At 43.0% G+C, this 23,501-nt stretch overlaps 1 protein-coding gene across 1 annotated transcript; it reads left to right on the plus strand.

Annotated features, from left to right (window-relative positions):
* Positions 1 to 136: 136 nt before the first annotated feature.
* COIL (coilin) lies at positions 137 to 23,501 on the plus strand. Its single transcript, XM_025363551.1, has 7 exons — positions 137 to 416; positions 10,507 to 11,614; positions 11,736 to 11,822; positions 12,070 to 12,117; positions 14,994 to 15,063; positions 19,127 to 19,215; positions 22,544 to 23,501. Exons 1-7 carry the CDS (start codon positions 172 to 174, stop codon positions 22,625 to 22,627), a joined length of 1,731 nt encoding a protein of 576 aa, XP_025219336.1. The 5' UTR covers positions 137 to 171; the 3' UTR covers positions 22,628 to 23,501.

Below are 23,501 nucleotides of genomic sequence, written 5' to 3' on the forward strand. Positions count from 1 at the left end.
ACAAAATTGAAAAAAATCAACCAGGCTCCGAGTTCACGCCTAGACGCAGCCTGTAGTAGCCACGTTCCACCACTAGGTGGCACACGCCAAAGGCTCCGGGGGGCGGGCCGCCCAAGCACGCCTCTCGGTAGCCCCGTGGTATCTCTCGGCTTCCGTTGAGCACCGAGCAAGATGGCAGCTTCCGAGACGGTTAGGCTACGGCTTCAATTTGATTACCCGCCGCCAGCTACCCCGCACTGTACGGCCTTCTGGCTTCTGGTCGACTTGAACAGATGCCGAGTCGTCACAGATCTCATTAGTCTCATCCGCCAGCGCTTCGGCTTCAGTTCTGGGGCCCTCCTAGGCCTCTACCTGGAGGGGGGGCTCTTGCCCCCCGCCGAGAGCGCGCGCCTGGTGAGAGACAACGACTGCCTCAGGTGCGCGGCGCAGGGAGCGGGACGGCCGGGTGGGCGGCGGGAGGGGGACGCGCCTGCGCACGCCCGGGCTTGAGGCCGCTAGACCTGGTTGTGGAGGGGATGGGGAATGGGGAAGGGGACGAGGGTGAGGGGGTGGGGCTGTAAAAATGCACGTTCGCTAACCCGGGAGATACTGATTGGTGTAGTCAACTTTGGGGCTCAGGAATCTGCATTTTATTATTTATTTATTCATTTGAGGCAGAGTCCTGTTTTGTCGCCCAGGCTGGAGTACAGTGGCGCGATCTCGGTTTACTGCAACCGCCGCCTCCCGGGTTCAAGCAATTTTCCTGCCTCAGCCTCCCGAGTAGCTGGGACTACAGGCGTCCGCCGCCACACCCGGCTAATTTTTGTATTTTTAGTAGGGATGGAGTTTCACCACAGTGGTCTAGGTGGTCTCGAGTTCCTGACCTCAGGTGATCCGCCAGCCTCGGCCTCTCAAAGTGCTGGTATTACAGGCGTGAGCCACCCCACCCTGCCCCTATTATTTTTATTTTTGAGACTGAGTATCGTTCTGTTACCCAGGCTGAAGTGCAGTGGTGCGATCTCAGCTCATTGCAACCTCCACCTCCTGGATTCAGTCGATCCTCCCACCTCAGCCTCCTGAGTAGCTGGGATTATAGGCGTTCACCACCATGCCCGGCTAATTTTGTTGTTGTTGTTGTATTTTTAGTAGAGACAGGTTTCACCATGTTGGCCAGGCTGGTCTTGAACTCCTGACCTTAAGTGATCCTCCCGGCTTTCCAAAGTGCTGGAATTAACAGGCGTGAGCCTCTGCGCCTGGCCGGAATCTGCATTGTAACCAGCAACCTCCCCGGGATGCTTCTATGACAGGAGAATCAAACTTGGAAAAACCCTGATGCCTAAGGGCAGGGCCAGGGTTTCTTTCAGCCTTGATTTAGCACATCCACGCTTAGCTAGGCACTGTGGGACTCTGTTCCGTGTCCATGGTGCAAATGTGCGGGAGACCCGGCCTTACCCTTGGCGGCCTTCACGGTCAGGTGCAGGAGACCCAAGCTGAGAAAGGGGAATCGTCGTGTTTTCTTCGTAACATGCTGTTGTCCAGCCTTAGTTCTCTTGTGCCCCGTGTCCCCTGAGACTTCTGGTGGCGTATCATTTTGTGTCTCACCCAGACATTTTGAGGTTTTCTCAAATAAGTGTCTTGAGTCCTTTTGGGCTGTAAATTGGGAACCACAAAATAATCTTAAATGTGCTTTTGGAAGTTAAAAAAATGATAATGAGGTGAGTATCCAGGAGCAATTGTAGTATGAATTGCTGAAATGTGGTTGAGTTGCCACAGTCAGATGATGGTATCACCAGTTTGGATTCCTGTCTTGGACCGATTTATTCAGGCTTTTTTTTTTTTTTCTTTTTTAAACAAAGAGACTGGGTTTCCCATGCCCAGGCTGGAGTGCAGTGGTGCGGTCATAGCTTGCTGTAGCCTCGACCTCCTGGGCACAGGCAGTCCTCCCACCTCAGCCTCCCAAGTAGTTGGGACTTCAGGCCAGGCAACCACGCCTGGCTAGTTTTTGTATTTGTCGTAGAGACAGGGTTTTGCCATGTTACCCAGGCTGATCTCGAATCCCTGGGCTCAAGCTGTCCTCTCTTCTCAGCCTCCCAAAGCACTGGGATTATAGGCGTGAGCCACTGTGCCAGCCTTCCTTCCCCCCACCCCCTTTAAGCTTCAGCTACAGTGAATTAATTCCAGAGTCGTGAACCAGGCTATTTTCTCTTGCTGCCCTTTGTTGTTGAATATTCCTTACCCTCGAGCATATCAGATTCTGTAAGATTTCTTCAGAACATGAAGGAATTTAATTTGGAACAATAACTGCATCTTCAAATCAGGATGTTATGATTTATTGCATAATGTTCAACTGTTTCAAATGACAATTTGAAATAATCTGAATTTCAAAGAGTTTTCCCCCCCTTTTTATTGACTGTGAAATAGGTCTCTATTCTCTCTGCAATTGAAGGATTATTTAAATATTACAATTCTAAGGATTGTGTCCCATCCTATTAAGATTACTTTCTGAACTGTCCCTTGCCTAATGAGTTAATAACTTGTGCTAGCTAACTAGAATTATACTTTAATGAATCATCTGGGCATTACATTCTTCATAATGAAGTTAACAATGACAAAAACCATGAAAGTTGTCATAAATAATAATTACAACACGATGACAGGCAAATCCTTCCTTTAAATACTTCAAATGCACAGCTGCATGTGGCAAAAAAATACCTCTGTAGTGGCTTCCGTGGCAAATGGGCAGACTATAGAAAAAGATGAATCTGGAAAATTCATCTTTATTTTTGTTGTTTTATGCCCGCAATCATTGTTTTTCCCTAACAGATTCACTTTTCTTCAGAGCTACAGAAGAAAACATAGTCTCTGTTCTCAAAGTACCCAATATCGTTGGACTGGGACCCCAATAATGAGTTTCATGCTTTTGTATATTACCTTCTGTGATACAGGCAATTAGACTGAATAGTTAGACCAAGTTATACGGGTAAGTGCAGAAGCTGGTTGAGAAAAGGGAGATCAGCATGGAACAAAATGGTCAGGGAATTGAGCAGTACCTTGAAGAATGGGTGGGAAATGTTGAATGATCAAAGCACAGCTGTAGAGACAAAAGCTGGCTGGACTTATTAAAAAGATGAATCTGACCAGCCAAAGCATTCTGTTGGGATTGTTGGCAGTACTGAGAAGTCTAACGAGGAAAAGTGAAACCAGGTTGTGGGAATCCTGAGAAACAGCGTTTGAGGCTTTAGATGTACCACACACTTGTATTCCACTGCTGTTTCCTCATAGCCCATTCTCTTAAACCCCAGGAATCTGGCTTCATCTGTCCCCACGTTTCTGACAGTGGGTTCCTAAAGGTGGCCTCTAACTCTCCTGGGAGAAGGAGGAGGTGCTTCTATTGGCTTGGAACCCCCTGCGTTAGTTTGCTGAGGCTGCTATTACAAAATACCACAGACTGGGTGGCTTAAAAAATGGAAATTTATTTCTTACTCTTTTGGAGACTAGAAGTCCAAGATCAGGGTGTTGGCAGATTTGGTTTTTTATTTTTGTTTTGTTTTATTTATTTATTTATCTATCTATCTATCTATCTATCTTGAGATGGAATCTCACTCTGTTGCCCAGGCTGGAGTGCAGTGGCACAATCTTGGCTCACTGCAACCTCCGCCTCCTGGGTTCAAGTGATTCTCCTGCCTCAGCCTCCCAAGTAGCTGGGCTTACGGGCACCCGCCATCGTGCCAGGCTAATTTTTTTGTATTTTTAGTAGAGATGGGGTTTCACTGTGTTGGCTAGGCTGGTCTTGAACTTGTGACCTCAAGTGATTTGCCCTCCTCAGCTTCCCAAAGTGCTGGGATTACAGGGGTGAGCGACTATGTCTGTCGGTTTTTAATTTTTTAAATTATTATTATTTTTTAATCGTGCAGCCCTCAGAATTACAGTAGATTCAGAGAGATTCCCTTATTTTTTGAGACAGGGTCTCACTCCATTGCCCAGGCTGGAGTGCAGTGGCACAACCTTGGCTCATACAGCCTGGAACTCCTGAGCTCAAGGGCTCTTCCTGCCTCAGCCTTCTGAGTAGCTGCAACTACCAGTACAGTTTTTAAATTTTAGTAGAGAGGGCTCACTAAGTTGCCCAGGCTGGTCTCAAACTCCTGGGCTCAACCAGTCCTCCCACCTCAGCCTCCCAAAGTGGACTATAGACCTGAACCGCGCACCTGGCCTGAGAACTCCCTTTTGAAGAGTCAATTCTGTAAGGAAACAAAGTGCATTCTGTCCTCTCTGGCCCTTTTAACTCTGGCAGTTAATACTTAATTAAGGCTGGGCACCATGGCTCATGCCTATAATACAGCACTTTGGGAGGCCAAGGCAGGCAGATTGTCTGAGCTCAGGAGTTTGAGTCCAGCCTGGGCAACATGGTGAAACCCCATCTCTACAGAAAAATACAACAAAATTAGCCAGGCATGGTGGCACATGCCTGTAGTCCCAGCTGCTTGGGGGGCTGAGGTGGGAGGATCTTTTAAGCCTGGGAAGTAAAGGCTTCAGTGAGCTGACGTGGTGCCACTGCACTGCAGCCTGGGCGATAGAGTGAGACCTTATCTCAAAAAAACCAAAACAAAAACACACTGATTAAATATTAGAGATGGGCCAGGCATGTTGGCTTATGCCTGTGATACCAGCACTTTGGGAGACTGAGGTGGGAGGATCACTTGAGTCCAGGAGTTTGAGACCGGCCTGGGCAACATAGGGAGACCCTTGTTCTACCCACCCTGCCCCCCTCAGAAAAAACAAAACAAAAATAAAGCCGGGCTCAGTGATGGATGCCTGTAGTCCTAGCTACTTGGGAGGCTGGGGTGGGAGGATCACTTGAGCCTTGGAAGTTGAGGCTGCAGTGAGCCATGATTGTGTCACTGCACTCCAGACTCGGCAGCAGTGCAAGACCCCATCTCAAACAAAACAAAATATTAGAGATGAGTTCTCATTTCACATTGCTGTAGTTAGTGGCTCCTTGGATAATCCAAGGTAAAAAGTTTCCTACTTCTCTTATAATATACTTTTTCCCACACCTCGCTCTCCAGAAGTATCCTTGGTTAAGTTTGGGGTATGGGGCATATCTTGCCAGATTTCTATACATGTGCAACCATATGTACTTATACTTTTAAAATACAAATATCATAACATACTGTTCTGCACCTTGCTTTTTCACCTATCATGGGCTATCTCAGTATATAAAGTATATAAGGTACATCATTCTTTTCTGTTTGCTACATAGTGCTTTTGTGAATATTCTTGTGTATTTTTGTGTACTGGGAAAATGATTCAGTTGGATTTATTCTTAGAAGAGACACTCATTGGTCTAAGAGAAGGTACATATAAAAACTGGTAAGTACAGTCAAATTAGCTTCCAGAAAAGTTGTACAGACTTGTACAACTTTTAAAAATTCACCAACTTACCCATCATAGGACTAACAACATTCATTGTGTTAATAAAAGTTAGAGCTAACATTTGGATATCACCTGTTCTGAGTCAGGCATGCTGTCTCTATAATAATTCACGGAGTACTATAATTATTGTCATTATCCCCATTTTTATAGATGAGAAAGGCTGAGGTAATGACTTTTTAAAAAGTTACAGTGGCAGAAATAGCGTTTGAACCCAGACATTCACTTTGGCCTAGGCAGGCAATGCGTAGGGGGTATCAGGTTTGACAGATGGGCATGTCAGTTTTTCTGCATAACAGAATCCTAGAAGCTAAATTGTGGATTTTAAGGGTGGATTTACGTTTTGATAATACCACCCAGTTTGCTGTGCAGAGAGTTAGAATGAAAAGTGGGGATGGCTGGGCGCGGTGGCTCACGCCTGTATTGCTAACACTTTGGGAGGCCGAGGCGGGTGAATGAACTGAGGTCAGGAGTTCGAGACCAGCCTGATAAACGTGGCAAAACCCCATCTCTACTAAAAATACAAAAAGTTAGCAGGGTGTGGTGGCAGGCGCCTGTAATCCCAGCTACTTGGGAGGCTGAGGCAGGAGAATTGCTTGAATGCAAGGGGAGGAGGTTGCAGTGAGCCCATATTGTGCTGCTGCACTCCAGCCTGAGCGACAAAGTGAAATTCCATCTCGAAAAAAGAAAAGTGAGGATCTGTTTTTTTTTTGAGACAGAGTCTTGCTCTGTCGCCCAGGCTGGAGTGCAGTGGTGCAATCTTGGCTCACTGCAAGCTCCACCTCCCGGGTTCACGCCATTCGCCTGGCTCAGCCTCCCGTGTAGCTGGGACTACAGGTGCCCGCCACCGCACCCGGCTAATTTTTTGTATTTTTAGTATAGACGGGGTTTCACCGTGTTAGCCAGGATGGTCTCGATCTCCTGACCTCGTGATCCTCCCATCTCGGCCTCCCAAAGTGCTGGGATTACAGGCGTGAGCCACCGCGCCCGACTGCGTGAGGATCTGTTTTTAAAGTTTCTTGGAATCAACTCTCTTTCGTCACTAGTGACCTAGGTAATTCACTTCTACTTGTGAAAGGACAACTGCATGCACTTCTGTTTGTAAAAGGATAGCTCTATTCTTTGTGATCCAGGTAAAGAAATAGAGAATATTGCCAGGGAAGGTGCACCTGACAGGAATGGTAACTAAGCAGACCCAGGAGAACCATTTCTTTTTCCCTGGATGGTATTTTGCCTCTCAATCTTAATATTTTCTTTCTTTCTTTTTTTTTTTTCTTCCCAGATGAGAGCTCACTGTGTTGCCCAGGCTAGTTTTGAACTCTTGGGTTCAAGTGATCTTCCCTCTGCCTCCTGAGTAGCTGGGATTAGAGGCATGTGCCATGACACCTGATTATAATCTTAATATTTTAAAAACTGAAGTCATTCTCTTGGGGAACAGTAGGAAGTGGGGCTGCAGCAATCACAGGTCATACCTTCAAGCCAAATAGCTGGAGAGGCATGGTCTTTTTTTTTTTTTAAGATGAAGTCTTTCTCTGTCACCAGGCTGGAGTGCAATGGCACTATCTTGACTCGCTGCAACCTCTGCCTCCCGGATTCAAGCGATTCTCCTGCCTCAGCCTCCCGAGTAGCTGGGACTACAGGCGCGTGCCACCACGCCCAGCTAATTTTTGTATTTTTAGTAGAGACGGGGTTTCACCATGTTGGCCAGGCCGGTCTCGGTCTCTTGACCTCGTGATCTGCCCGCCTCAGCCTCCCAAAGTGCTGGGATTACAGGCGTGAGCCACCGCGCCTGACCAATGCATGGTCTTAAGAATGGGTGAGATGATGCTAAGAGCTGCTTTGGAAGGCGTGAGGATGTTGCCAGCTCCCAGGAAAGGAAGGGGTTCTCATCAACTGGATGTTACATGTGCTGTTTTCCAGGCCCTTAATAAATCACAGTGACTGAACAGAGTCTTGCAACCATTTTCAGAATTTGACAGAAAGTTTGAGTTTGGTCCTATTTGGTCATCTCAGAATTGAACCTTGGATCATTGCTACAAGTAAAAACAAATTTATCAGAAATGTCAAGAAAAAAATCTGATATTGTAGGCTTTCCATGGTAGTTCTTAGATTCGAAGGATGCCAAACTGACTTTTGCTAGATTAAGAATTATTTCCTTGCTATTAGATGCCAAGGTCCCCAGCTGGGAACAGAGGGGAATGTGTTTTTGTAATTTAAAATGCCTAGTCACTTAGCATTTTATTTCTCTCTTTATCCTACTGCTGATATCAGTAACTCTTATTTTATTTTATCTCGATTTGTGTGTCTGTATAGTCATGTTTTCTGACAAATAATTGAGGATTTTTTTCAACTACCGCATTGAGGTAAACCCACAGGATTACTATGCCTTAAAAAATTTAAAGAATGCTTGTAACATATACTCCTATCATTCACCAGTTGTTCTTTATTTTCAAATATGATTGTCTACATCTTTCCCTGGTCACTAAAAAAACTTGATGAAATATATAGCTGGATGTAAATGCCTTGTAAGTATAATGTGTGTTTTCAGCAGTGGTGCAATTACAGCTCACTGCAGCCTCGACCTCCTGGGCCCTAGTGATCCTCCCACCTCAGCCCCCTAGGTAGCTGGGACCACAGGCATGTGCCAACCATGCCTGCCTATCGTTTGTTTGTTTGTTTGCAACCTTGCTCTGTCGCCCAGGCTGGAGTGCAGTGGCACGATCTCGGCTCACTGCAAGCTCCGCCTCCCGGGTTCACGCCATTCTCCTGCCTCAGCCTCCCGAGTAGCTGGGACTACAGGTGCCCTCCACCACGCCCGGCTAATTTTTTGTATTTTTAGTAGAGACGGGGTTTCACTGTGTTAGCCAGGATGGTCTCGAACTCCTGACCTCGTGATCCGCCTGCCTCAGCCTCCCAAAGTGCTGGGATTACAGGCGTGAGCCACCGCGCCCAGCCTAATGCTTGTATTTTGTAGAGGCAGGGTCTCCCTATGTGGCCCAGGCTGGTCTTAAACTCCTGGGCTCAAGCAACCCTCCCACCTTAGCCTCCCAAAGTTTTGGGATTTCAGGCATGAACCACCGTGCCTGGCCAGTAGGCATTTTTGAGTACTTACTATTTGCTTAACATCGAGGACACTCTCAAGACTTCCATCATTATCAGACTGCACATTCTAGGATTAACTGTTGTCAGTTGATAGAGGAATGAAGTTGCTTTCCTATAGTGGCATTTTGGATGAAGTAGGGTTATTCAGAGAAACATAACCAGTAAGAAACACACATACACACACACACAAATACTCACTCACTCACAGACATGGGATTTATTGTAAGGAATTGGCTTATAGGATTGTGGAGGCTGAGAAGTCCTAAGTTTAGTTGGTAAGCTATAGATCAAGGAGAGCCAGTGGTATATTTCTAGTTCAAGTTCGAGTCTGAAGGCAGGAGAAGACCGATGTCCCAGCTTGAAGAGTCAGGCAGAGAAGCAAATTCTCCCTTACTCAGTCTTTTTGTTCTATTCAGGCCTTCAGCAGGTTGGATGAGCCCCACCCACATTGGAGACAGCAATGTACTTTACTCAGTCTAGCAATTTAAATGTTAATCTCATCCAGAAACAACCTTACACATACTCCCAGCATAATTTTTTTTTCCCACTGAGGCAATATATTTGTAAATATGTATTACGTCCTTATAAAAAGAATCTCAGGATTTTTCCTCCTGTGTGTTTTTGTCTTGCTTCTTCATGGTCTGTGATGCCAGCCAAGGTTGTCAGTACAGTGAAACCAAACTGGTGGGATGGGAGCAGATTATTCTGCCATTTTTCTAGATCTTTGAGTTGCACATCAAATCTGGGGCTGATTACTCCATACTTGTTTAGCCTGCCTATGAGGTTCACAACAATTTTCCCAACTCTGTGATCACCAGTGATTTCAGACTTGCCAGTGTAACCATGCTTCATCATTATAGTTGGAAACTGGATGATGGGGCTGGGCGCGATGGCTCATGCCTGTAATCTCAGCACTTTGGGAGGCCAAGGCAGGTGGATCACTTGGGCACTTGAGGCCAGGAGTTCAAGATCAGCCCGGCCAACATGGCAAAACTCCATCTCTACTAAAAATACAAAAATTAGCAAGACATAGTGGTGAGCACCTGTAATCCCAGCTATTTGGGAGGCTGAGGCATGAGAATCTCTTGAACCTGGGAGGGAGAGGTTGTAGTGAACTGAGAAATGCACCAGTGCACTTTGGCCTGGGAGACAGAGTTGGGACTCTGTCTCAAAAAAAAAAAAAAAAAAAATTAAAAAAACTAAAATAAAAAAAAGAAACTGGACAATTACTTTGGAGCTCGGGCTAATAAGAACCCGGCATTTACCTTGCTTTTCAGCTTTGTTGATGCTCTTAAGAGCATCAGCCAGGACATTCATGTGCACCACTGTGGTGGTGTGGAAAGAGCCAGTGTCGTTTTAACCAGATATCTGGACACCCAATAGCCCAGACAAATTGATACATAAAATTAAGCTTCACGGAGTGTCATGGAATTGTACAGATGGCTGTCAATACCCCAGAGAACATAAATTGTTTAGTATTCACCTAAATTAAAACAAGAGTAAAATATTGTTAAAGAAAGCAGCCCACATTCTGAAACAAAATGGATAATCAGCATTATCACCTTTTAGGGTAGGTGACATGCATATCTTAGAAAGATTGTGAGTTTGAAGTTAGACAAACTGAAGTTTGAATTGCCTTTCTGCTACTTATCAGCTCTAGATTTGGGGCAAGTAACTTGTCTGAGCTGTAATTTTGCGATCTGTAAAATTAAAAGTACCTACTTCGTGTTGATGTTTAGATTAGAGAAAAACATATAAAAAATGTTTGGGATGCAGTAGCTATTCAATAAATAAAACTAGTCATTTGAAAGTTGACTGTGAGTAATGCTGTATGGGCCATTTTGCCAGAAAGAGTCTTTTGTCTTTAATTGATATGACATTTTTTCATTGACTGATGGTAGTTACATTTTGTAGAGTCATCTCAGTATATAACTATGTCCTGGAGATGTGTTTACAAATTGCTCACTCTAGTTTTCTCTCTTGTTCTGTTGACAGAGTTAAATTAGAAGAGAGAGGAGTTGCTGAGAATTCTGTAGTCATCAGTAATGGTGACAGTAATTTATCTCTTAGAAAAGCAAAGAAGCGGGCATTTCAGTTAGAGGAGGATGAAGAAACTGAACCAGATTACAAATATTCAAAGAAGCACTGGAAGAGGCAAGAGAACAATAACAATAATGAGAAGGTCTTGGATCTGGAACCAAAAGCTGTCACAGATCAGACTGTCAGCAAAAAAAACAAGAGAAAAAATAAAGCAACCTGTGTCACAGTGGGTGATGATAATGAAGAGACCAAAAGAAAATCACCAAAGAAAAAGGAGAAATGTGAATATAAAAAAAAGACCAAGAATCCCAAGTCTCCTAAAGTACAGGCAGTAAAAGACTGGGCCAATCAGAGATGTAGTTCTCCAAAAGGTTCTGCTAGAAACAGCCTTGTTAAAGCCAAAAGGAAAGGTAGTGTAAGCGTTTGCTCAAAAGAGAGTCCTAGTTCCTCCTCAGAGTCTGAGTCTTGTGATGAATCTATCAGTGATGGGCCCAGCAAAGTCACTTTGGAAGCCAGAAATTCCTCGGAGAAATTACCAACTGAGTTATCAAAGGAAGAACCCTCTACCAAAAATACAACTGCAGACAAACTGGCTACAAAACCTGGCTTTAGCCTTACCCCCAGCAAGGGCAAGACCTCTGGAACAACATCTTCTAGTTCAGACTCTAGTTCAGAGTCAGATGACCAATGCTTGATGTCATCGAGCACCCCGGAGTGTGCTGCGGGTTTCTTAAAGACAGTAGGCCTTTTTGCAGGAAGAGGTTGTCCAGGCCCAGGGCCATCATCACAGAGTGCAGGTGCTGCTGGATGGAGGCGTTCTGGCTCAAACGGTGGCGGACAGGCTCCTGGTCCTTCTCCCAGTGTGTCTCTCCCAGCTAGTTTAGGAAGAGGATGGGGTAGAGGAGAGAACCTTTTTTCTTGGAAGGGAGCCAGGGGACGGGGCATGCGGGGGAGAGGTCGAGGACGAGGGCATCCTGTTTCCTGTGTTGTAAATAGAAGCACTGACAACCAGAGGCAACAGCAATTAAATGACGTGGTAACAAATTCATCTACTATTATCCAGGTAAGTATTATTTTTTGTAAGTTACCTCCTCCCTTTCCCCTTAGAATGTGTGTGGACTTCATGTCATGGGTTCACATTTTCTCACCAGTAATGATGTCACATGACTAACACTGTTTTTCAGAATCCAGTAGAGACACAGAAGAAGGACTATAGTCTGTTACCACTGTTAGCAGCTGCCCCTCAAGTTGGAGAAAAGATTGCATTTAAGGTATATTTCAAAACAATGGTCACAGCAAAAAAGGTTCATTCCCCTTCCAAATAAACTTACTTAACAAATCAGGTTTAAAGTGTTTGTAAAAGCCCTTCCCACTGGAACCGCAGTGTTGTCATGGGTTCCTGGTAGGGCTCCCAGACTGGTGGGGGTGGACACCCCAGCATGGCATGATGGAGGAGCTGTGGGAATGTGAGAGGATAAGAGGGCTTATGTATTTGTGGGTTTTTTTCTTCTTTTTTAGCTTTTGGAACTAACATCCAGTTACTCTCCTGATGTCTCTGACTACAAGGTAAGGATGTTTATTTAAAAGTAAGTTGTCAGTATATTAATAAAACTAAAGTCATATTTCATACTACTTGTATGGATAATACAGATTTGTTTTTTTACTAAATAAAAATGCCAGAAAGTAGAAAATGAAAACATTATTGAAATGTCAACTTTTTAATAGTATCACTGTGAAGTCTCCCAGTGTTATTTGCCTTATATTTGGGAAGAATAGAGTAGGAGAATGATCTTAATTTTTACTTTTTAAAAAAAAATTAATTTTTTATTTTTAAATAAAGACGGGATCTCTCTATGTTGCCCAGGTTGGTCTCAAACTCCTGGGCTCAAGCAGTCCCCCCATCTTGGCTTCCCAAAGTGTTGGGATTACAGGTGTGAGCCACCATGCCCAGCCAGTTTAATTTTTTTAGTTACTGTTTTCTAATTAGTTTAGACACACCAACTTATTTGGGTATTCATTCCCTCATGATTCTAAACTTTGAAAGAAAATAATAAACAGTTCTCAGCAAGAAGATTTGATTATTTTCATCATGGGAATCTATTTTACATATTTGTGAATTACTTCTGGTTATTATGATCTAGTATGATTTCTTTTGCATTATCAGTTAACCACAGGTAATTCATAAATATTATCCATGGAATTTACTTACTTAATATCTGTATGAGTCTTTATATTGGCATGTGAGGTTTTTCATAGTTCAATAAAAGCTTAACTCAGTGGGATCACAGAATTACATATTTCTTTTTCACCCACCAAAATTTGTTGAAAATCTTGTTAAGGTGCATCCTTTCTTTTTTTGATGTACGATATGGAATGTAAGACTATTTTTTAAGGTAATAATTGGTAATGTTAATATAGTAACATAGATAAAACACAAGGGAATTTGATTTAATCTGGATTGATGCCTTGGAAGACTTTTAAAATCTTTATAAAAACCTTTCCTCAAGGCTGGGCGTGTTGGCTCACGCCTGTAATCCCAGCACTTTGGGAGGCTGGGCGGGCAGATCACAAGGTCAGGAGATCGAGACCATCCTGGCTAACAGTGACACCCTGTCTGTACTAAAAATACACACACACAAAAAAGTTAGTGGGGCATGGTGGCGGGCGCCTGTAGTCCCAGCTACTCGGGAGGCTGAGAGCAGGAGAATGGCATGACCCCAGGAGGCAGAGCTTGCAGTGAGCCGAGATCACGCCACTGCACTCCAGCCTGGATGACAGAGCGAGACTCTGTCTCCAAAAAAAAAAAAAGGAAAAAAAAAACCTTTCCTCGAAAGCAGGCTGGAAGAATCAGTTAATGAAGGGATCTGGTGGGTTAGTTCTAGGTCATTGGTGTTTTGTTTTTATCTTCTTAGGCACTTACTATCTCCTGTGGATGAGGTGATCATGTAATTTATCACCTAAATCAGGATACTTGTGAGTGAAGGGGAGTGCTATTAATAGTTATGCTGGAAAGATGAACAGACCTGTCTTGAACAAACCAGGGTGTTTTGTCACCCTGCCATAGATAACTAATTTAATTGTGTGATATATGAGGAAATGGAAATGAATATTGTATTGATACGTCCCACAACCTCTGTGAATTGTAATTCTAGATGATACTGATTTTTAAAAATTGCATATTAACGGCCAGGTGCAGTGGCTTGCGCCTGTAATCCCAGCACTTTGGGAGGCCAAGGTAGGCGAATCACTTGAGGTCAGGAGTTCGAGACCAGCCTGGCTAACATGGCAAGACCCCATCTCTACTAAAAATACAAAAATTAGCCTGGTGTAGTGGCATGCACCTGTAGCCCCAGCTACTCAGGAGACTGAGGCACAAGAATCACTTGAACCCAGTAGGTGGAGGTTGCAGTGAGCTGAGATCATTGCACTGTACTCCAGCCTGGGTGACAAAACGAGACTCTTTAAAAAAATTGTATATTAAATTGCTGTTAGTCATCATAGTTATTAACGTTGGAAGGTGATTTGCCTACTTTAGCTGACAAAATTTTTTGAAGATTTTTGAAATTGCTTTCACAATCATTTTAAGAATGAAAATTGGTCCTACTTTTTTGCTTTGACCTCAAACGCAGTTATCCAGCTTGATCATCTGCTTTTTTCATTAACCTTGTCTCCAAAAATTAAATTAGTTAAATTCTGTACTCAAAAATGTAGTCTCCCAAGCTCCTGATTCCCTGTTGAGTCTGGTTCTAAAAAACACTGTTGACTGTGCTCAGAAATTCTAGATAGAGTCAGGAGGAACTGGTTGCTTGGTCTCTCAGTATATACCCCCAGAGGCTACCATGTGTCTCCCCATCGCCCACATGCATGGGCAGTGCATCCTCTTGATGCATTAGAAAATCAGCTCCCACACCTGAAGACCTGGGAGAGGGGGAATTGGGATCTTACCAGTGATAAAGTACCTTCTAGTTTCTCCTGAGGGGTTGTGATCACTGTTTTAGAAGGGTTCTAAAAGCATCAGGAACCGAGGCAGCACCATTAGGATATATCTAGTCTCTCCTGATGAATGCTGTGATGGTCAGTGGTCACTTGAATATATCCACCTGGTGTGATTTTTCCTCCTTTTCCCGTATTCACTCACTTTTGGTTCCCTGGTGTAATCTTACTTTCATTGAGTTATTTAAGGTAGTGTCTGCCATTTATGATTTAAATGTGTCTATTTTGCCTCTAAAGATGTTTCTATATATTCACATAAAGGGTTTATTAGTCTACTTGTTTTTATTTTCTTTATATATGAATTTATTTTTAAATTTTTCAACTGAGATAAAATTCACATAACATAAAATTCAACATTTTAACCATTTTAAAGTCTACAATTCAGTGGTTTTTAGTATATTCACAGTGTTTTACATATTGATTTTGACTTGGACTTTTATTTTTGAAAGGAAGGAAGAATATTAAGCCACAATCCAGAGACCCAGCAAGTAGATATAGAAATTCTTTCATCCTTACCTGGTGAGTCTTTTAGAAAAGAATTTGAAAATTTAGGCTCTTTCTATCTACAGTGGTTTATGAATAGCTTTTATACGCAGGAGATGTTCTCTTCCTTGGCCTCTATATAACTGGCGCTCCCCACTTCTTTCAGCACACTGTAACCCTGGGGATTCATAAGAGATGTTGGATATATTCCAAAACTGTTGGGCTAGTTCTTATTACTGTAATTATATAATTTCATAAAAGTTTGTATGAACTGATGAAAATTGATTATAAAAATAATTATTCCTAGGAAGCCTAAGTTGAATGCTGACTCAATAAATGCTATGAAATTATGGATGGGTGGGTCAGCTATAAAAGATTGGGAGGAATTTTGTAAAAACTGAGGAAGATTCTGCACTTAGATTGTCTTGCAAATTTTTGCAATCTTGCATTATTTTTAAAAAGCCCAGGCTGGTTATGGTGGCTCACGCCTGTAATCCCTGCACTTTGGGAAGCCGAAAGTGATGGATCACTTGAGGTCAAGAGTTTGAGACCATCCTGGCCAACGTGGTGAAACCCTGTCTCTATTAAAAATACAAAAATTAGCCAGGCATCATGGCACGTGCCTGTAATCCCACCTACTGGAAAGGCTGAGGCAGGAGAATGGCTTGAATCCGGGAGGTGGAGGTTGCAGTGAGCTGAGATCGCACCACTGCACTCCAGCCTGGGTGACAGAGCAAGACTCAGTCTCAAAAAAATAAAAATAAAAATAAACACCAAAACTGTAAATTGTGGAAATTGCAGACAATACAATGGTATGGTTTATAAAAGAAAGAGCTCTATTCAGTGAACTCATAAAACCTACTCAGCTCTATTTCAAAAGATTGTCAAATGAATATACTTTTGTATATTAAGTCAAAACAAAATGTCCAAACTGTGTGTATACATACACTTTCACATATCATTTTAAATAGTTACTGGCTTTATCTCTGATTAACCCACCTGTTACTGGAACTGAATGCCTGGAATAAGAGCGCTTTTATAATATGTAGCTTAACTTGGAGTGTACTATAGGGGGTCCCTGGCCAGAGGACAGGGGAGATGCCTTTTCCTTTAGCAGATCCTAAAGCAATTAATTGTTTTCTGTGTGTGTGTGTGTGTGTGTGTGTGTTTTGTTTTGTTTTGTTTTGTTTTTGACAGAGTCTCACTCTGTCGCCCAGGGTGGAGTGCGGTGGTGCAATCTTTGTTCACTGCAGCCTCTGCCTCCCAGATCCAAGCAATTCTCGTGCCTCAGCCTGCAAAGTAGTTGGGACTACAGGCACACACCACCATGTCCAGCTAATTTTCATATTTTTAGTAGAGATGGATTTTGACATTTTGGCCAGGCTGGTCTTGAATTCTTGGCCTCAAACAATCCACTCGCCTTGGCCTCCTAAAGTGCTGGGACTATAGATGTGAGCCACCATGCCCAGCCTGTTTTCTGTTTGTTTGTTTGTTTGTTTATTTTAGAGACGGAGTCTTGCTCTGTCACCCAGGCTGGAGTGCAGTGGCGCGATCTCGGCTCACTGCAAGCTTCACCTCCCAGATTCACACCATCCTCCTGCTTCAGCCTCCCGAGTAGCTGGGACTACAGGCGCCTGCTGCCACACCTGGTTAATTTTTTTGTAGTTTTAGTAGAGACAGGGTTTCACCGTGTTAGCCAGGATGGTCTCGATCTCCTGACCTCGTGATCCACCCACCTTGGCCTCCCAAAGTGCTGGGATTAGAGGCGTGAACCACCACACCCGCCTTCTGTTTATTTTTAAATAAGGGATTGAATAAAAGATTCAGTTGACAGAAATCAGTCAAAAGAGTTTTTCAACAAAGTTCCTTTATGATATTAAGTAAATGTTTATATATAACTTATACTAGTTTCCTAGCCGCCTTCTGATGAGGTTTCATTTATAGAAATCCCCTTTCTTAAGAATGGTGGACAGAAAAGTTTGTCCGCTGTCAAATTCTGCACATACAGCCTGATCAGTGCTTGCCAAGTGATTAATAGTGATAATGTCCACTTAAAGTTTTTCTTCTTTAGGGCATCAAGAAATGGCTTTGGAGGCCAAGGTGGGAGGATCACTTGAGCCCAGGAGTTCAAGACCAGCCTGGGCAGCATAGTGAGACTCTGTCTCTAAAAAAAAAAAAAAAAACATAGCTGAGTGTGATGGTGCATGCTTGTAGTTCTCACTACTTGAGAGGCTGAGGTGGGAGGATCACTTGAGCCCAGGAAGTCGTGGCTGCAGTGAGTCATGATTGCGTCACTGCACTCTAGCCTGAGTGATTGAGCAAGACCCTGTCTCAAAAGCAAAAAAGAAAGAAAGAAATGGATGTATCTGTTCTCTAATAGCAATGTCAGTTGTCCTTGATGTGGTGGTTCTGATATACATAAATTTCAGTTACCATGGTTTAGTTAAGTAATACCAGTCCCGCAGCAACATTGCGTATGTTAACTGAGTAAGTGCATAAAGTACTGCCAGTAGCTCTTTAGTCCACATATAACTATATAACGTAAATAACAGATACGCGTCACGATCCATGACCCATCAAGTCAGTGCTTTCAGAGTCTCAGTGACTGGTCACTGTGCATCTGTTATTCACTTCACATACAGAGCAGAGCATGCAGTTGTGGTGCCTCCTTGTCTCTCATTGATAAAACTGCATGACATTTTACAAAACTTATAATCGAAGTAAGGAATAGGCCTACAAAGATAAAGGCACAGCAAAGAAACAAAAGTGGTGATGCTGAAAGTACCATCCAAACTGAGTTTAAGGAGAGTCTGTAGAAGAAAGAGCTCACTGTGGGAATGTTGACACTGCCAGTGAGGTGAACTTGTTGACTTGAATAAGGAAAGTGGTCGTGGCAAAAAGGATGAAAATGTCCCCAAAGTGACACCAGCAAAAACAAAGATTTTACAAAGTAAAAAACAAATTCTTTGAGCTATTTCATGACATTAGAAGTTCAGAGGATAAAATGTAGACAGCAGTTTCAAACTTAGAAAAGAGTACAACAGTTGTACAAAGCACAGAGAAGGTGCTTGGGCTGTATCATAAGTTACAGGGCAAGAGCACAAGCACTGTTCAAACTTCCCTTGATAAGTTTCTTACAGAGAAATAAAACGCCTAGAAAGAGAGAGAGAAAGTTAGCTCTCAGTGTTCCTAATGTAATTACAGTGTACTCATAAGTTCAGTGTTTTTACTTTACTCATTTTTAGTTTCCCTATGTAGTAAAGGTTTTTAATGTTTTGGCAAAATTTTTTAAAACTCCTAAGACAGTAATAATTTTTCCTATTGATTATTAAGATTGTTTTGTGTGGTTTCAGCTTGTACAATCATTTTTCGAATCCCATTCTACCATAGAAAGCAAGGACTGAGGCCGGGTACGGTGGCTCATGCCTGTAATCCCAACGCTTTGGGAGACCGAGATGGGCAGATCACTTGAGGCCAGGAGTTTGAGACCAACCTGGCCAACATGGTGAAACCCTGTCTCAACTAAAAATACGAAAATTAGCTGGGCATAGTGGTGCATGCCATGCCTGTAATCCCAGCTACTCAGGAGGCTGAGGCACAAGAATCACTTGAACCCAGGAGGTAGAGGTTGTAGTGAGCCGAGATTGCACCACTACATTACAGCCTGGGCGATAAAGCAAGGCTCTGTCTTAAAAAAAAAAAAAAGGGACTGCCTGTGTTATCAAGTAGTAGGAAGCATATGTGATTTCTAAGGACAGAGCAGCATTTCATATTACCTTCCCTTGTTGAAACACATAAATTAATTAATTTTGGGGATTATGTTGTGGTGCCATATTCAATTCTGGTAGTACTAATGACAGTTCATCAAGCTTATGAAGGAAAGGTTTTCTCTGATAAATGGCTGAGAAGTCCCCCTGGTCCAGGCTTTTTCTCAGGATCCCCCTGTATTGAGCACCCCGTGCTTTCCTGTACATACCCAGCCTTCACATTAATTGACAGTTTGTGGCTGGTATCTTAATGATAGAAATTCCCTGTAGAGGAACATTTTTAACTATTGAGAAATAACTTACCCTCTTTCCTCCCTATCTTCTTGTTTCAGCCTTGAGAGAACCTGGGAAATTTGATTTGGTTTATCACAATGAAAATGGAACCGAGGTAGTGGAGTATGCTGTGACACAGGAGAGCAAGGTAGGTGTGCTTCTCTTCTCGCACTGCTTGGCCATACGTTCTCTCTTGACCGATTACCTGTGGTTTGGAAGGTGACATTGCACTACAGGCTCTGGAGGGAATCTATGGTATGGCAATACCAGTGCTAAGTGCCAAATCAGGGCTCCATCTTGGCCCTCATAGAGCCTGTGTGACAAGATGCACAAATAACAAACTTTAAGAATGTACAGTTGTTTAAAATTATAGCTATATAAGGATTCCAGCAGGAAAGGGTAGCGTATTTAGAAACTTTATTGGCATATACATTCAGAGAAGCGCATATAATTACATGGCTGGAATAATTTTCACATGCACATACCCATGTAACCAGACCCAGATCAGGAAATAGAACATAACACCCACTCCCAGAACCCTCTATTATGTCCCCTTGCAGTCACTACTGTCCCCCAAGTGTTACCACAGTTCCAACTTTTATTTTTTTGAGAGTGTCACTGTGTGGCTCAGGCTGAAGTGAAGTGGCATGATCTTGGCTCACTGCAACCTCCGCCTCCCAGGTTCAAGTGGTTCTCGTGCCTCAGCCTCTGGAGTGCCTGGAATTACAGGCACTTGCCACCTCGCCCAGCTAATTTTCGTATTTTTGGTAGAGACTGGGTTTTACCATGTTGGCCAGGCTGGTCTCGAACTGCTGACCTCAAGTGATCTGCCCACTTAGACCTCCCAAAGTGTTGGGATTACAGGCGTGAGCCACCGTGCCTGGCCTGAGAGTTCCAACTTACAATAGCACAACAGTTTGAAGAGTGACATAAAATGATGATCCCGTCCTCTGACTTTAAATCCTTAAATTGCCATTTTAGGAAGTAGATGGTTTATACCTTTTTAAGCAGCCAGACCTACCAGAGTTGCTGGTGGTGGCTAGCTCATTAGGTTATGGTGGCATTAAATAGAAGTTAGATTTAAGAAAATGCTCTCTTTTAAGGTGTTTATACTTGAAATGTTATAGATACTATTCTATAAATTTCAATATTGCAAACATTTTTTCTGAAGTGTGAACTTGTAGAAACCTTAGCCAGACTGTATGTTTTACCTTGTCTTTAAGGTAGATGACACTTTTAGGGATTTATTCCAGAAACACGTTTTTAGTGTTTGTGGTAGGATCAGCAGATTTGGCCTGGTCTCCTGTACTTTATATATATATATATATATGTTTTTTTTTTTTTTTGGTTGAAATTGGAAACTGCATTGGAAAATTAAACCTTGGAGGCTTTTCTCTCTATGCCCTAAACAGAGGCCTAAAGTAGAATAGAAAGCCTGTAATTAGGCCGGGAACCCTGGTTCATGCCTGTAATCACAGCACTTTGGGAGGCTGAGGCGGGCTGATCCCTTGAGTCCAGGAGTTCAAGACCAACCTGGGCAACATGGCAAGACCCCGTCTCTACAAAAAATACAAAAATTAACCGGGAGTGGTAACACATGCCTGTAGTCCCAGCCACCTTTGGGGGTGGTGGGGGCAAGGCAGGAGGATCACTTGAGCCCAGGAGGTTGAAGCTGTAGTGAGTCCTGAATGCCGCTGCATTCCAGCCTGGACTGTAGAGGTGAGACCCTGTCTCAAAAGCAAAAAGCCTGTAATTACCGTTTTTGACACTAGATGGCCCTCATTATTCATTCATAGGACCAAGCCTTAGCGTTTGCTTTCTCTTGGTGGGCTGTGAAATAGTTCGTATTTTTTTGTTTTGTTTTTCTTTTTTTTTCTTTTTTTATTGTTGTTATACTTTAAGTTCTGGGATACATATGCAGAACATGCAGGTTTGTTACATAGGTATACATGTGCCATGGTGGTTTGCTGCACCCATCAACCCGTCATCTACATTAGGTATTTCTTCTAATGCCATCCCTCCCCATGTCCCCACCCCCCAACAGGCCCCAGTATGTGATGTTCCCCTCCCTGTGTTCATGTGTTCTCATTGTTTAACTCCCACTTATGACTGAGAACATGTGGTGTTTGGTTTTCTGTTCCTGTGTTAGTTTGCTGAGAATGTCCCTGCAAAGGATGTGACTCATCCTTTTTTATGTCTGCATAGTATTCCATGGTGTATATGTGCCATATTTTCTTTATCTAGTCCATCATTGATGGACATTTGGGTTGGTTCCAAGTCTTTGCTACACACGTATGTTTATAATAGTTCCTGTTTTTAGGTAAGTTAGGATAAGAACTACAGAGCAGTGCGAAAGGGCATCAGCATCCTAGTGATACCCATCTGGACCGCATCTAGTTCCCAGAAGGTCTCCAAGCCACCTGTCCACAGGGCAAATCAAATGGAGGGGTTGGGGGAGCTACTCCCTCCCGCAACCCCTCATCCCCTGTTCTTAATCAAAGAAAGATGAAATATATTTAATGTAAAATTTAGCTTCATTCTAAGTAAATGAGTTATTTATTTATTTATTTTCCCAGCACAGAGTTTCACTCTGTCACCCAGGCTGGAGTGCAGTGGCGCGATCTCCGCTCACTGCAACCTCTGCCTCCTGGGTTCAAGCAATTCTCCTGCCTCAGCCTCCCGAGTAGCTGGGACTACAGGCATGCGTCACCACGCCTGGCTAATTTTTGTATTTTTTTTTTTTTTTTTTGAGACGGAGTCTCACTCTGTAGCCCAGGCTGGAGTGCAGTGGCCGGATCTCAGCTCACTGCAAGCTGCGCCTCCCGGGTTCATGCCATTCTCCGGCCTCAGCCTCCCGAGTAGCTGGGACTACAGGCGCCCGCCACCTCGCCCGGCTATTTTTTGTATTTCTTAGTAGAGACGGGGTTTCACCGTGTTAGCCAGGATGGTCTCGATCTCCTGACCTCGTGATCCGCCCATCTCGGCCTCCCAAAGTGCTGGGATTACAGGCTTGAGCCACCGCGCCCGGCCTAATTTTTGTATTTTTGCAGAGACATATGTTGGCCAGGTTGGTCTTGAACTCCTGACTTGAGATGATCCACCTGCCTTGGCCTTCCAAAGTGCTAGGATTATAGGCAAGAGCCACCATGCCTGGCCTCTTTTTTTTTTTTTTTTAATTAAAAAAAAATAGAGATGGAGTCTCACTAGGTTTCCCAAGCTGATCTTGAACTCCTGGGCTCAAGCGTTTCTCCCCCTCAGCCTTCCAAAGTGCTGGGATTATAGGCGTGAGCCACAGCGCCTGGCCTAAAGAGTTACTATACCCTAATTGAACTCAATTTATTGGAACCCAAATTATTCCCATTCTTCAGTCATTCTACACTGATGGAAAATTTACTTGGCTAAAAATTTTAACTTACTAAAACCTGTATGACCTCAAAATAAAGTGCCTAAACTGGGGATTTTGTCTTTTTCCTCAGATCACTGTATTTTGGAGAGAGTTGATTGACCCAAGACTGATTATTGAATCTCCAAGTAACACATCAAGTACAGAACCTGCCTGAGTATGACCTCTCCACCTTAGAGTTTATGAATGTCTTGTTAGTGAAAGTGACTCTAACCCGAACCTTTTTTTTTTTTTTTTTAAAGAGGATTTGGAAGTTGTATGGATTTTTATCTTCACTTTACTGCATAGGAAACAATCTACCTCATCATTTAAAATGACATGGGTGTTGGTTTTGTAGATCTTTGGTTTTTTTTGTCAGGTTTAATTTCAGCTAACAAAATGTAAAACATGACATTCCTTGCAGACATTGTTGTATACCAGTATGGTTTCTTCTCTTCTTTAAATATTTTTGGCCATCAAGTAGCAGTCGTCGGTAGGAGTTTATAATACCAAGAATGTGCTGCGTATCTTGTCTCAATAAGTTTTAAGTAACACTTAAAAATATTAAAGCATGTTACTTGATCTAATTTTTTAGCATTTGAGTTGTTCCATTAAATGGAGCATCTCGTAAATTTCAAGTATTTTATACTTGCAATTGTTAAGAGTTAAAAGGTAGTTGGATGTGTCACAGACAATGAGTTAAGGAATCCTTTCACGTTTTTCCCAACTTTAAAATTAAGGATTCTCAGGGCCCTGTGTAGAGCAGTGAAAATAAGATGTATGTGTGTGTGTGTATGCCTGGAGGAGAATTGGTGTTCCACTTGGGTGAGAGGATTGGCTGTGAGCTTCAGACCAGGAAATGTGTCATCTTGCCAGGCGCCTGGCTGAGTGTGCTGGAGTGAGGATCTTAAACAGAAACTTCCTTTTCTGTTATTATTCACTACAAAGCTAAAATGGCCAAATATATACTGTGAAAATATGTTTCATTTAACAAAAGATCAGATCCCTCCTTCAGCTGTACACATTTTTAAATAAAATCATATTGAACTAAA

This window comes from Theropithecus gelada, chromosome 16 (genome assembly GCF_003255815.1).
Source record: "Theropithecus gelada isolate Dixy chromosome 16, Tgel_1.0, whole genome shotgun sequence".
Classification (NCBI taxonomy): Eukaryota; Metazoa; Chordata; class Mammalia; order Primates; family Cercopithecidae; genus Theropithecus; species Theropithecus gelada.

What these genes read in the sequence shown, in the direction of transcription:
- COIL (XM_025363551.1), top strand. Translation starts at nt 172, where the DNA reads ATGGCAGCTTCCGAGACGGTTAGGCTACGGCTTCAATTTGATTACCCG. An exon ending in AATTCTTTCATCCTTACCTG is followed by an intron (nt 15,064 to 19,126) that starts GTGAGTCTTTTA and finishes TTCTTGTTTCAG; the next exon opens with CCTTGAGAGAACCTGGGAAA. An exon ending in CTGTGACACAGGAGAGCAAG is followed by an intron (nt 19,216 to 22,543) that starts GTAGGTGTGCTT and finishes CTTTTTCCTCAG; the next exon opens with ATCACTGTATTTTGGAGAGA.